Source organism: Loxodonta africana, chromosome 19, assembly GCF_030014295.1.
Source record: "Loxodonta africana isolate mLoxAfr1 chromosome 19, mLoxAfr1.hap2, whole genome shotgun sequence".
In the NCBI taxonomy this organism is placed as follows: domain Eukaryota; kingdom Metazoa; phylum Chordata; class Mammalia; order Proboscidea; family Elephantidae; genus Loxodonta; species Loxodonta africana.
In genome coordinates, this window is record NC_087360.1 from 43,415,438 (window position 1) to 43,431,055 (window position 15,618).

The 15,618-nt window shown below is 37.7% G+C and overlaps 1 protein-coding gene across 7 annotated transcripts in view; it reads left to right on the top strand.

The window, feature by feature from the left end:
• The window catches only part of KIF13B (kinesin family member 13B), a 353,402-nt gene that overhangs the window by 278,237 nt on the left and 59,547 nt on the right, over positions 1-15,618 (top strand). For 6 of the 7 annotated variants that reach the window (XR_010318524.1, XR_010318525.1, XR_010318526.1 and 3 more), the window contains one exon: positions 3,710-3,821. The exons of the other annotated variant lie outside the window; for it this stretch is intronic. Coding sequence is in view for 3 of the 6 variants with exons in the window: in XM_064271888.1 (XP_064127958.1) it covers positions 3,710-3,821 (112 nt within the window). In the remaining 3 variants the exon portion in view is untranslated. The remainder of the gene's footprint in view (positions 1-3,709; positions 3,822-15,618) is intronic. 7 annotated transcript variants of the gene reach the window in all.

Genomic DNA, 15,618 nt, shown 5'->3' on the forward strand with positions numbered 1-15,618 from the left:
TGGTCCTGCACCATCGTTACAATTGTTGGTATGCTCGAGCTCATTGTTGCAGCCACTGTGTCAATCCACCTCACTGAGGGTCTTCCTCTTTTCCGCTGAACCTGTACTCTGCCAAGCATGATGTCCTTCTCCAGGGACTGATCCCTCCTGACAACATGTCCAAAGTATGTAAGACCCAGTCTCACCATCCTTGCCTCTAAGGAGCTTTTTGGCCGCACTTCTTCCAAGACAGATTTGTTCGTTCTTTTGGCACTCTGTGTATATTCAGTATTCTTCGCCAACACCACAATTCAAAGGCATCAACTCTTCTTTGTTCTTCCTTATTCATTTTCCAGCTTTCACATGCATATGATGTGATTGAAAATACCATGGCTTGGGTCAGGCACACCTTAGTCTTCAGGGTGAAATCTTTGCTCTTCAACACTTTGAAGAGGTCCTTTGCAGCAGATTTGCCCAATGCAATGCGCCTTTTGATTTCTTGACTGCTGCTTCCATGGCTGTTGATTGTGGATCCAAGTCAAATGAAATCCTTGACAACTTCAATCTTTTCTCTGTTTATCATGATGTTGCTCATTGGTCCAGTTGTGAGGATTTTTGTTTTCTTTATGTTGAGGTGTAATCCATACTGAAGGCTGTGGTCTTTGACCTCCATTAGTAAGTGCTTCAAGTCCTCGAGGTGTAATCCATACTGAAGGCTGTGGTCTTTGATCTCCATTAGTAAGTGCTTCAAGTCCTCTTCACTTTCAGCAAGGAAGGTTGTGTCATCTGCATAACGCAGGTTGTTAATGAGTCTTCCTCCAATCCTGATGCCCTGTTCTTCTTCATATAGCCCAGCTTCTCGTATTATTTGTTCAGCATACAGATTAAATAGGTATGGTGAAAGAATACAACCCTGATGCACACCTTCCCTGACTTTAAACCAATCAGCATCCCCTTGTTTTGCCCAAACAGCTGCCTCTTGATCTATGTAAAGGTTCCTCATGAGCACAATTAAGTGTTCTGGAATTCCCAATCTTCGCAGTGTTATCCATAGTTTGTTATGATCCACACAGTCAAATGCCTTTGCATAATCAATAAAACACAAGTAAACATCCTTCTGGTATTCTCTGCTTTCAGCCAGGATCCATCTGACATCAGCAATGATATCCCCGCTTCCACGTCCTCTTCTGAAACCAGCCTGAATTTCTGGCAGTTCCCTGTTGATATACTGCTGCAGCTATTTTTGAATGATCTTCAGCAGAATTTTGCTTGCGTGTGATATTAATGGTATTGTTCTATAATTTCCACATTCCGTTGGATCACCTTTCTTGGGAATAGGCATAAATATGGATCTCTTCCAATCAGTTGGCCGGGAAGCTGTCTCCCATATTTCTTGGCATAGATGAGTGAGCACCTCCAGCACTGCATCTGTTTGTTGAAACATCTCAATTGATATTCCATCAATTCCTGGAGCCTTGTTTTTCACCAATGCTTTCAGAGCAGGTTGGACTTCTTCCTTCAGTACCATCGATTCCTGATCATATGCCACCTCTTGAAATGGTTGAACATCGACTAATTCTTTTTGGTATAATGACTCTGTGTATTCCTTCCATCTTCTTTTGATGCTTCCCACGTCATTTAATATTTTCTCCATGGAATCCTTCACTATTACAACTTGAGGCTTGAATTTTTTCTTCAGTTCTTTCAGCTTGAGAAACGCCGAGTGTGTTCTTCCCTTTTGGTTTTCCATCTCCAGGTCTTTGCACATGTCATTATAATACTTTACTTTGTCTTCTCGAGAGGCCCTTTGAAATCATCTGTTTAGTTCTTTTGCTTCATCAATTCTTCCTTTTGCTTTAGCTGCTCGATGCTCAAGAGCAAGTTTCAGAGTCTCCTCTGACATCCATCTTGGTCTTTTCTTTCTTTCCTGTCTTTTCAGTGACTTCTTGCTTTCTTCATGGATGATGTCCTTGATGTCATTCCATAACTTGTCTGGTCTTTGGTCACTAGTGTTCAATGCGTCAAATCTATTCTTGAGATGGTCTCTAAATTCAGGTGGGATATACTGAAGGCCTTATTTTGGCTTTTGTGGACTTGCTCTGATTTTCTTCAGTTTCAGCTTGAACTTGCATATGAGCAGTTGATGGTCTGTTCTACGGTCAGCCCCTGGCCTTGTTCTTACTGATGATATTGAGCTTTTCCATCATCTCTTTTCACAGATCTAGTCTATTTGATTTCTGTGTGTTCCATCTGGCAAGGTCCATGTTTATAGTTACTGTTTATGTTGGTGAAAGAAGGTATTTGCAATGAAGAAGTCGTTGGTCTTGCAAAATTCTATCATTCAACCTCTGGCATTGTTTCTATCACCAAGGCCATATTTTCCAACTACTGATCCTTCTTCTTTGTTTCCAACTTTCGCATTCCAATCGCCAGTAATTATCAATGCATCTTGATTTCATGTTCGATCAATTTCAGACTGCAGCAGCTGATAAAAATCTTCTGTTCCTTCATCTTTGGCCCTAGTGGTTGGTGCGTAAATTTGAATAATAGTTGTATTAACTTTCCTTCCTTGTAGGCGTATGGATATTATCCTATCACTGACAGTGTTGTACTTCAGGATGGATCTTGAAACACTCTTTTTGACAATGAACGCAACACCGTTTCTCTCTGAGTTGTCATTCCCAGCATAGTAGACTATGTGATTGTCCGATTCAAAATGGCCAATATCAGTCCATTTCAGCTCACTAGTGCCTAGGATATTGATGTTTATGTGCTCCATTTCATTTGTGACGATTTCCAATTTTCCTGGATTCATACTTCGTACATTCCAGGTTTTGATTATTAATGGATGTTTGCAGCTGTTTCTTCTCATTTTGAGTTGTGCCACATCAGCAAGTGAAGGTTCCAAAAGCTTTACTCCATCCACGTCATTAAGGTCAACTCTACTTTGAGTTGGCAACTCTTCCCCAGTCATCTTTTGAGTGCCTTCCAACCTGGGGGCTCATTTTCCAGCACTATATCGGACAATGTTCCGCTGCTATTCATAAGGTTTTCACTGGCTAATGCTTTTCAGAAGTAGACTGCTGAGTCCTTCCTACTCTGTCTTAGTCTGGAAGCTGAGCTGAAACCTGTCTACAGTGGGTGACCCTGCTGATATCTGAATACTGGTGGCATAGCTTCCAGTGTCATAGCAACACATAAGCCCCCGCAGTATGACAAACTGACAGACTCGTGGGAGAAGAAAATACTTGGTGTATGAAAATATACATTTCTGGAATGGGGAGAAAAGATATCTTAGAGCAATAGAGTTACACCTAGGTTTCCGTTTCGAAGCTGAAGTAAAAAGGGCAGAAAACAGTCCAAAAACTTAAGGGAGGACTCAAAAGCAATGTTGTAATATGTTCTTCGTATTTTGTGGAGAGGTAACAATATAGTAGAAAGAATCTTAGGAAGGAACTCTGGAGATTATAAATTGTCAACTAGAGGGCATATCTAAATGTAAGATTTTTTTATTAGGGAAGTTAATTGTTGTAAACAAGATTAAGCGTGTAGGAGGAAAATACTTCAGTAATCAAACTTAACATGCTCCATAAAGGGAATAAATAACATATAGCAGTTTTATTAATAAAGCTTTTCTTAAAATATCTTAAAAAAAAAAAAAGGTGAAGAAAATGGCATTTTTTGTTAATTAATTAATTTGAAACAGAATTGCTGGTTTTGTCCTTAATAGGGTCGGTGGGAAAGTCAACAGGATGTTTCCCAAACAGTACTTTCCAGAGGAATAGCTCCAGGCCCCCCATCCCTTTCTGGTTGTCCCCAAAATAATCACTCTCCTGATCCAGGTAAGTTATATTTATTTTCACTTGTCAGTTACTTTCCTGAACTTTGAACGTATTTCAGAAATTGTTTAAATCTGGATTTCCTGCTAGATAACCACTATTGCACTAATTAAGATCCATCTGAATTTTTCTTTTGTCTTAGCATGTTGAAAGACACTGATTTTTTGAATGTTGAACTTACCTTGCATTCCTGCGATAAATACCACTTGATATCATTATTAATGTATTATTCTTTATTTTACTTGATTCCATTTGCTAATATTTTGTTAAGGTATTTTGTGTATGTGTTCAATGATGGATATATACCTGTAATTCTCTTTCCTGATAATAATGAGCTTTTTAGGTTTGGTATAGGTTATGTTGGCCTTGTAAAATGGGGAAGTGTTTACTCCTGCTATGTTTTACAAGGAATTTTCTATTTCATCTAAATTATTTATTTTTATAAACTTCACAATATTCGCTTGTCCTTTTAATGTTTGTAGAATTTGTTGTGATGGTTCTTCTTTTTATTCTGATCGATACTTTATTTCCCTTTCAGTATTCCTTGAATAGTTTTGCTCTGATTTTATTAGTTTTATTATTCTTCTCAAAAAACCCGTTTTGGCTTTATTTTCTTCATTGTTCTCTATTCTATTGATTTTTGTTGTCGTGATTTCTTTATGTGTTTTAAAAACTTTGATGTGTTGTGTTTCATGATCATTCTATTAAAAATATTTTCTAATATTCCTTCGATTTCTTCCTTGACTCATGGTACATGTTAATTAATTAGCATGCTAATTACTTAAGTATTAGGGAATTTTCTGGATAACGTATTATTATTGATTTCTTATTTAATTTCATTATGATCAGAAAACAGACTCTTTAATAGTTTAGTCTTTTGAGAGTTTTTGAAACTTATTTTATGTCCCAGATTATGTTCTGTCTTGGTGAACATTCCATGTGAACTTGAAAAGAAAGTCTATTATGTTTTGAAGCATATTCTTGTTGTTAGGTAACACTGAGCTGGTTTCAACTCATAGCGACCCTATGCACAACAGAATGAAACACTGACTGGTCCTCCACCAACCACACAACCACTGCTATGTTTGAGCCCATTGTTGCAGCCATGTATCAGTCCATCTCGTTGAAGGTCTTCCTTTTTTTTCACTGACCTTCTCTCTATTTTACCAAGCGTGATGTCCTTCTCTAGGTACTGGTCCCCCCAGATAACATGTTCAAAGTCTGAGATAAAGCCTTGCCAACATCGCTTCTAAGGAGCATCTGGCTGTATGTACTTCTTGCAATACAGATTTGTTCATTCTTCTGGAAGACCATGGCATATTCAGTGTTCTTTGCCAACACCATAATTCAAATGCATCAATTCTTCAGTCTTCCTTATTCATTGTCCAGCTTTCACATGCATATGAGGCGACTGGAAATACCATGGCTTGGGTCAGGTGTACCTTAGTTCTCAAAGTGACATCTTTGCTTTTTAATACTTTAAAGAGGTCTTTTGCAGCAGATTTGCCCAGTGCAATGCATTGTTTGATTTTTGATGGATGTTGATTGTGGATCCAAGTAAAATGAAATCCTTGACAACTTCAGCCTTTTCTCTGTTTATCATGATGTTGCTTATTGGTCCAGTTGTGAGGAATTTTTTATTTCTTTATGTTGAGGTGTAATCCATGCTGAAGGGTGTAGGCTTTGGTCTTCATCAGCAAGTGTTTCAAGTCCTTTTCACTTTCAGCAAGCAAGGTTGTGTCATCTGCATATTACAGGTTGTTAATGAGTCTTCCTCCAATCCTATTGCTGCATTCTTCATATAGGTCACATTCTTGGATTATTTGTTCAGCATACAGATTGAATAAGTATGGAAAGGATACAAGCCTTACACACACCTTTTCTGATTTCAGACCATGCAGTATCCTCTTGTTCTGTTTAAATGACTGCTTCTTGATCTATGTACAGGTTCCTCATGAGCACAAATAAGTGTCCTGGAATTCCCATTCTTTTGCAGTGTTATCTGTAGTTCGTTATGATCCACACAGCCAAAAATTTTGCATAGTCAGTAAAACACAGGTAAACATCTTTTTGGTATTCTCTGTTTTCTGACAAGATCCATCTGACATCAGCAGTGATATCCCTTGTTCCATGTTCTCTTCTTAACCTGGCTTGAATTTCTGGCAGTTCATTGTCAATGTACTGCTGCAACAGTTTTTGAATTATCTTCAGCAAAATTTTACTTCCTTGTGATATTAATGATACTGTACAGTGATTTCCACATTCTGTTGGATTACCTCTCTTTGGAATGGGCACAAATATGGATCTTGTCCAGGTTGGTCAGGTAGCTATCTTCCAAATTTCTTGGCATAGGTGAGTGAGCGCTTCTAGCGTTGCATTTGTTCTTTTGAAATAATCTCAATTGGGATTCCAGCAATTCCTAGAGCCTTGTTTTGCACTAATACCTTCAGTGTAGCTTGGACTTGTTCTTTCAATACCATTGGTCCTTGATCATATGCTACCTCCTGAAATGGTTGAATGTCAACCAATTCTTTTTGGTACAATGACTCTGTCCTTCCATCTTCTTTTGATGTTCCCTGCATCATTCAATATTTTGCCCACAAACCACACCAAAAAACCAAACCCACTGCAGTTGAGTTAATTACAACTCATAGTGACTCTATAGGACAGAGTAGAACTGCTCCATAGGGTTTCCAAGGAACAGCCTGTGGATTTGAACTGCCATCCTTTGGTTAGCAGCTGTAGCTCTTCATCACTGTGAGAATCCTTCAATATTGCAACTCAAGGCTTGAATTTTTTTTTTCAGTTCTTTCTTCTTGAGAAATGCTGAGCATATTCTTCCCTTTTGGTTTTCTGACTCCAGGTCTTTGCACATTTCATTATAATAGTTTACTTTGTCTTCTCGAGCCACCCTTTGAAATCTGTTCAGCTATTTTAGTTCATCATTTCTTCCACGGGTTTTAGCTACTCTAAGAGTAAGTTTCTAAGAGTAAGTTTCAGAGTCTGTTCTGACATCCATTTTGGTCTTTTCTTTCTTATCTTTTTTCTTTTCTGTCTTTTTTCATGAATGATGCCCTTGATGTCATCCCAGTACTCGTCTGGTCTTCGGTCATTAGTGTTTAATGGATCAAATCTATTCTTGAGAAGGTCTCCAAATTCATGTGAGTTATACCTAAGGTCATACTTTGGCTCTTGTGGACTTGTTTTAATTTTCTTCAGCTTTTTACTTGAACCTGAATATGCACAATTGATGGTCTCTTTCACAGTTCTAGGTTCACAGTTTACCCCTTGTTCTGTCTGAGAATATTGAGCTTCTCTGTCTTGTTCCACAGATGTAGTAGATTTGATTCCTGGTGAGGTCCATTTGTATAGTTGCCATTTATGTTGTTGAAAAAAGGTGTTTCCAGTGAATAGGTCATTGATTTTGCAAAATTCTATCATGCAACCTCTGGCTTCATTTCTATCACCAAGGCTATATTTACCAACTACTGATCTTTTTTTCCCACCAGTCATTATTAATGCATTTTGATTGTACGCTTGATCAATTTCAGACTGCAGAAGTTGGTAAAATCTTCAATTTCTTTATCTTTGGCATTAGTGATTGTGCATAAGTGTGAATAATCTATTAACTGGTCTTGTAGGCAGATGGATTATATCCTATCACTGATAACGTTGTACATCAGGATATATCTTGAAATGTTCTTTTTGGTAATGAATGTAGTGCTGTTCCTGTTCAATTCTTCAGTCATTCCTGGTGTAGTGGGTCTGTATATATCAGTTAGGTGTAGGTTGATAGTCCTGTTCAAGTCTTTTGTAGCATTACTGCTTTTGTTTGTTCAACTAAGAGAGAGTATTAAAATCTCCAAATATGATTGTGAAAATTGTCTATTTTTCTCTTTGATTCTATCATTTTATGGTTTAGGATTGTTATTTTTCCTTTATGAAATGTCCCTTTTTTTTTTTTTTAAACTCTGGAAACACTTTTATCTTGATATCTGTCATCCCAGTAACCCAGTGCCGTTGATACCTAGTATTAATATAGCCACATCAACTTTGTTTTGGTTATTGTGTTTATGGTGTATCTTTTTCCACTCTTTATTTTATATTGTCTTTTAAATTAAAAATGATTGCCTTGAGGGAAGGGTTGTACAGCTGATTATTGTAATTGCTGTCAATAAGTTGTACACCTGTAAAAAGTTGAATTGGCAAAAGTTGTGTGATAGATATATTTACAACAACAACAAAAAAGGAGTTGTTGCTGAGGCTGTGACTGGTTTACGGTCGTGGTTTCATGGGAAATCCCAGTTAATTGGCCTAATAGTGCTTCACTTCTACCTCCTAGTTCATTGAGTAGTGCTTGGGGTCTTAAAAAGTTTGCGAGCAGCCATCCAAGGCACAACATTTGATATCTATTCACCTGGAACGACAGAAGAAGATCAAGAGTCAGGAATAGGAGGAGGGTATGGAATGTGTGGCCAGTTGCCTCCACAAACAACTGCTTTTACCATGAGACCAGAAGAACTGAATGGTACCCAACTACCTTTACTGAAAATATTGATCAAAGATTCCATAGAAGAATTCTGATCAAAAGGGGGAAAGTGTAGAACTGAAATTCAAATTTTCATGGACTCTAGACTTTGTGGAGCCACGGAGGCTGGATGAACCCCTGAAATTATTGCCCTGAGATAATCTTTAAACCTTCAGCCAAAAATATCCCTAAAGTCATCTTAAAATTAAATAATTTAGCTTAACTAGTAAAAATGGTCTCCCTTGAAGCATTATGCTCTTCTAAGAACTATCTGTATGGGATCAAATTGACAATAGCAACTCAAAAGACTAGATAGGAACCTTAGGGGGCAGTGAGTTTGTTAATGAGGAAAAGGAGGGTGAGAATGGTTACACAACTCGAAGAATATAATAAATGCCACTAAATTGTACATGTAGTAACTGTGGAATTGGTGTATATTTTGCTATGCATATTCTCAGCAACAACAACAAAATAATACAATTTAGAAGGAAAAAAAGCAATTGTGTTGGATCCTGCCCCGCCCCCCAACCTGAATTCAGCCTGACAATTTTCTGTCTTTTAATTGTCATGTTTAATCCTTTCATATATAATTGTTTATATGTCTCTTATGTTGCTGTTGATTTTCTATATGGGCCTTCTGTTTGTTTTTTAGTTTTTCACTGTAACTCCTTTTTTACCTTCTTTTGTATTAATTGAACAGTATTTTTTAGTATTTGATTTTATTTCCTCTTCTGACTTTTAGGTATACGTGTATTTATTTGTGTGCATCCTTATTGTATGCCACTTAATATTAATTCATATTATATCGCTTCCCACTTCACAAATTTAAGAGCCTTGTAACAGTATGGTTCCATTTTCCTGTCTTCTTCACACCTTATTTTTTACTGTCGTTATCTTTACATGTAAACCCCACTTTACATTGTTGTTCTTTTTGTTTTAAAACAGCTGTTTGTCTTTTAAGGTGATTAAGAGAATGCAGAAAAAGTCGATAGTCTTATATTTACCTTTTTATATTTATTATTTCTGGTGCTGTACTTTCCTTGCTGAAAATCCTATCTTTATCTAATATCATTTCTCTGTAGCCCAAAGTATTCCTTGTAGTGCAATTCTCTATAGAAGAACGTTCTCCTCTTTTGAGATTATCTTTATTTTACTTTTTTTGAAGGATATTTTCACTGAATATCAGATGCTGGGTTGATTGTTTTTCTCTTTCAGGACTTCAAAGATACTACATTGTTTTTTGGACAACTTTGTTCCTGATGAAAATTCATTCATCATTTGTATCATTGTCCCCCAGCATGTAACCTGTCTTTGTTTACTTTGTCTGCTTTCAAAATTTTTTATTTATCTTTATTTTTAGCAGTTTGTCTATGGTGTACCTAGGTTTAGTTTTCTTAATATTTATTCTGCCTTGGTTTCACTGATACTATTGGATTTGTAAGTTGATGTTTGGAAAACATCTGCTGTTATTCCTAACATTTGGGAAGTGTTCATTATTTCATTAAAAATTTCCCTGTCTCTGACTCTCTTTTTACCTCTGAGACTCTTAATTGCACATATGTTAAATCACTTACCATTGCCCTACAGGTCACAGAGACTCTTGTTTTATTTCAATCGTTTTTTCTTGCTCTTGGTTTTTCAGGTTGGATAATTTCTTCTTCCACTTCCAGTCTTCTCTTAAGCACATCCAGGGAATTTTTTATTTCAGTTATTGTTCTTTTCAGTCCTACAATTTTCATTTGCTATTGCTGCTGCTGCTTCTTTTTAATTTTTTTTCAGATCTCTGCTGATATTCCTTATCTGTACCTTTATTAAGACCTTTTTATGGCCTTGAACCTGTTTATAAAATGCTTTAAAATCTTTCTTTGCTAAATCTAGCATCTAAACCATCTCAAGGTCTATTTCTATGGACCGCTTTTTTCTTTACCATGAGTCATATTTTCCTGTTTCTTTGATATCTAATAATTTTTTGTTTTATACTGAACATTGTGGATATTACATGGTACCCTTAGTTCTATTATCTTCGTCTGAGTACTGTTGTTTTTTGATATTACAAAAACCTTGTTGTAGTTCAGTTACTGACTGTTTATGTTGAATTGGTGTTATCTAGGTTTTATGCCTTTTAACATGGCTATTTGTAAAACCCAGAGTGTATACCCAGCCTCTTTATAGAATCAGACTCCAAACTCTGTCTCTGTATATCTTGTAGAGGTTTGGTTTTAATGGTTGTTCGGTTATGTTTAGATTTGCTCTTACTCCTAAGGTGTGGTCTTTCCAGTTTCAATTTATGCTAATGGTGTTAATGTGGTTTCTCCACTCTGGAAGGGCCGAAACTCTAATGTCCCTGTGATAGCCAGCCTCCAAGATGACTTCCAGTGATATTTGCCTCTTGGAATGCACACCTTTATCTAGACTACTCCCACGATGAATCATGTCTGGTCTCTGTAATAAACAGAATGAGTATTGACAATATGAAACTTCTAGGATAGGTCACAAAAAGTATTGCATCTTTTACCTTGCTCTTTTGGATTTCTGTGCGTATAAGGAAGTTGGAGAATCCAACTTCTTTGTCTCAAAGACATTTAAGGAACTGGGTAAGCCCACATGGAGAGGAACTGGGGTTTCCAAGTTGACAGCCATGTGAAAGTGCCATCTTGAAAACAGATCCTCAAACCCAAGTCAAGCCTAAAGGTGACTGCAGCCCTAGATGTCATTTGATTATAATCTCCTGGGTAGCCTCAAGCCAGAATTGCCCAACTAAGCCATTCTCAAATTCCTGATTCACAGATACCATGAGAGATAATAAATTATTATTATTGTTTAAAACCACTAAATTTGGGGGGTGATATTTTATACAGCATTAGATAACTAATGCAGTCTTTCAGTGCTGCTCAGTCACTAGTATCTTTTTTCTGTTCTCAACCCCATAGTAGCCAGTTCCTGGTAAACCTTGTGTATTCTCATCATGTACATACACAATCTAGCCCTTGGCCAAGATAGTGATAGGATATCCCCACACTAACTTCTGGAACCTTCTCTTGTATAGCTCTTACTTCTGCAGTATCTTATCCCACAGATTTCAGCTACTTTACCCAGCTCTTTGGCAGCTTGTAATGTCTGCCTCCTAAATTTAGCAGAATTTCTGTGTTCCACTTGAGCTCTACATCCTTGCGTTGTGGTTGAGACATTGTCTTTAGGAAAACAGCTGGTCCCAACGTGGGGATTATTTCTTGAATTTCATTCTTTACGGAGTTGTATCCTTGTGCTACCTGCTATTCAGTGACTGAAAGTAGTTGCCACATATATTTTCAGTTTTTGCACTTGTTTATGACAGAAGTGCTGGTCAGGCACTCCTGACTAGTTTCTCTGTCATAGTTGGAAGCCTAGATAATGTTTTTGTCTTACAGAATATTTTTTGCAAAATTAATTTTCCTGTGCTTGCTTTCTTTCAGTTATTATTTGCACAGCAGACTTATTTTGTTCTTTTATTTTTAACTTCTTTGTTTCTTAGAAATTCATATAGCTGGATTTTTTTCTTTCCAAGCTGATACACTGTTTTAGTTGGTGAATTTAACTCAGTTATACTTATCAAATTGTGACATATTTGGATTTATTTCTGTCAACCTGTTTTTTTTTTTTTTTGTATCATACTTTTTCTTCACTTATTTTTATCTTTTTGCCTTCTTTCTACCGAATTGATCAAATGATCTTGATTTCTTTTTTCTTTCACTCTTTTGAAAATTATATTTTATATTGCTGCCTTTGTTATCAGTACATTTTAACTTGCATATTTTATTTAATAAATTTTAATGATAATGAGTTTCTCTACTTTCCTCCCGAAGAATACAAGAATCTTTGAATGAATTCTAATCACCTCTCTTCTGTCTGTCATTTCATCATGGTTGACTATATTAGATCTGCTATTCTTAATGAGGTAAAATTTTCATACAGTGAAACATATGTATCTTAATGAATTTTAGCAAATTTATATACTTGTGTAACTAACACCCAGTCAAGTTATAGAGCATTTGCATCACTCCAGTTAATCCTGATTCCCCATAGTCAACCACTGTTCTGATTTCTATCATTACAGATTAGTTTTACATGTTTTGTCTAAGTGGAATCATACAATATGTACTGTTTTTTATGACTAATATCTTTCACCAACATGCATGTGCAAGGTGTTCGTGTGGTTGTGGGTACCAGTAATTTGTTCATTTTAATTGTTGAGAGGTGTTTCACTGTATGAATTTACCACAATTTTTTGTCAGTTCTCCTGTTTATAGACATTTGCGTTCTTTCCAGTTTTTTGGCTACTATGAATAAAACTGCTATAAATGTTCTTAAGTCTTTTTGTGGACATTTCTCTTGAGTAAATACGTAGAAATGAAATTACTGGGTTATGGAACACTACCTTGTTTTTAAATCCCCCAAATTTTTGTTGCATTTCTCTCTCTCATACTTTTTAAAAATTTATTATCAATGCTTACTTGATTTACATATTTATCACTTTGTTTTGTTCATCATTGCTTCTTGCATACCATTTCTTTCTGCTAGATTTATTTTCTTTTTTAATAAATTATATTCATTATTCTTTTAGCAATCGCCTGTTGGTGGTAAACTATTTCCTTTATATGTTAAAGTTTGTATTTTTCTCTCGCTTAAGTCATTCTTTTACCATGAAAAATATAAAACATACAAAATTATAGAAAGTAATATGTGCCCTTAGTACACATCTCCCAATTTTAAAAAATTATCAATTCCTGAACATGGCACTATAGACAGAAATACCATGCTGTCCCTCCACAGCAAAGACTGGAAAAACTAAGTAAAACAGTTAAAAACGTCAGTGTAACCCTAACTCTCAAATGAAGGGATAAAGAACTCAATCAAGCACCGAATGGAATGAAAAACTGGCAGAGAACAGAGAAAAAGGAGAGCTGTGGATAGAGGTCCCCTATCAGCTAACACAGCATGGATTCCCTTGGACCCCTCAGCCACGAAGAATGGTGTACAGGAAGTATGGGGAGACAACTTCATGGAGCTCCCGGCAGGAGACAGGGCACCTAGTAACCAGGGATACATGCTTTCCCATTCATCATCACTTTGCACAGCCTCTGATGCTTTCTGGTGGGCCAAGGTCCCCCAGCCATGGGGACACCTGTTCCTTGCTGCTTGGATTCACCCTGCCCCCACCAGCTGGCTCCTTCAGTGCCATTTTTCTGATGCTATTTTGGCTTTTTTTGGTTTCTTCTCTCTCTCTCTCACCTCCTTCCTTTCCTTTTTCCTGAACAACTGGCATCGTGTGTCATCTCTGCTCCTTCTTGATGGACTGAGGAGTGCTTCTTGGCTGGGGAACCACTTCCTCTGTATGCGCTGCCAAGCCAGTGGGCTCCCTTGGGCTTTTTTTTTTTTTTCCCTCTTGATTTCTTGTCTCCCTCTACCTTCCTTCCTTTACTTTCTCCCGAACACCTGGCACCGTGTGCCATCTCTGCTCCTTCTTAACAGCCTTTGCAGCGCTGCTTGGCTGGGGAGCCATTTCCCAAGTCCACGCCAACACACCAGTGGTCTCCCTTGGGGCATTTTTTTCTTTTCTTGGTTTCTTGTCTCTCTATCTTCCTTCTTTACCCTTCTTCTGAACACCTGGTGCTATGTGCCATCTTTGCTCCTTCTTGATGACAGGCTGTGCAGTGCCACTCAGCTGGGGAGCCGCTACCCTGGTCCGCGCTCCCACAGCAGAGGGCCCCCCAGGACATTTTTTTTTCTTTTCTCAGTTTCTTGTCTCTCTCTAACTTTCTTCCTTACCCTTCTCCCAAACTCCGGGCACCATGTGCCATCTCCGCTCATTCTTGACAGGGTGTGCAGCACTGCTCAGCTGGGGAGCTGCTTCCGGTGGGCTTCCATGGGGCATTTTTTTTTTTTTTCGGTTTCTTGTCTCTCTCTCTACCTTCCTTCCTCCTGACCACCTGGCATTTTTCCCCCTCAGTTTCTTGTCTGTCTCTACCTTCCTTTTGTTTCTCCCACCTACGTAGCTAGAAAGCCACCAGCACACAGCTTGCCCAGGTCTGTGCTACTCCAAATGGCAGCCTCCCTTGCTACCTTTTTTTTTTTTTTTTGGTTCTGTTTCTCTTTTCTCTCCCACACCCACATAGCTCCATACATCACATTCTTCCCCTTTCCTCCCACCAATCTGTACCACGCACTGAGCTCCATACCCCTGAGTGGCATAGATGTGGGCCGCTGGTCCCCACCCTGCCCTGTCTCCTGGCTCCATCCTGTCGGCCACAGTTGGTGCTGCAAATGAGCTATCCCTGCTTCTCCCTCTCCACTGGACCTGCCCTTCTGTGTCATAGCTAAGCAACTGGCCCTGCCCACCTGAACAAGGTGGTGAGAAGTATTGTGGCCACAGATGAGCAAAGAACACCCAGCCTGCCTGCACAGACATAACCAAATGAAACAGCAGATGAAACAAAGAAATCTACAATCAATAAATGAAGAAAATAATTTCTGAATGTCCCAAAGACAGCAGACAATATCAAAACATATTAAATAAACAGGACAGGATAGTTTTAGTAAGCATCCAAAATAAAACACCAGATGACCTTGTAGTAGAAGAAAAGTCACTGGAACTACCTGATAGGGAATTCAAAACTCTAATATTCATAGCTCTCCAAGAGGTGAAAGAAAATGCAGACAAAAATAAGGAAAAAATAGACAAAATCCTGAAAAATACAGACAAAATCATGTAAAAGACAGACAAAATGATGGAAGAATTCAGGAAAATAATACTGGAAAAAAATGTTAATACACAAGTAGAAATCATACAAAAACAGCATTTAGAAATCCAAAAGGTAAACAACAAGATTACAGAAATGGACAGTATCATAGAAGGTGTGAGGAGCTAGCTTGAAACAATGGGAGACAGTATCAGTGAAACTGAAGACAAATCCTTGCATGCCACTTTGTCTCAGGAAAAATCAGAGAAAAGAATGAAGAAAAATGAAAAAACCCTGAGAACAATGTGGGATACAATCAAAATAAAAAATTTTGCGTGTAATTTTAGTTCCAGAACATGAGAAAACAGGAAACAGAGAGAATCATTGAAGATTTGCTGACAGAAAACTTCCCTAATATCGTGAAATATGAAAAGGTGCCAATCAAAGAAGTTCCAAGAACCCCCCCATAGGATAGACCCCAAAAGAAAATCATCAAAACGTATCATAGTCACACTTGCTGAAACCAAAGACAAAGAAAGAATCCTGACCACAGCTT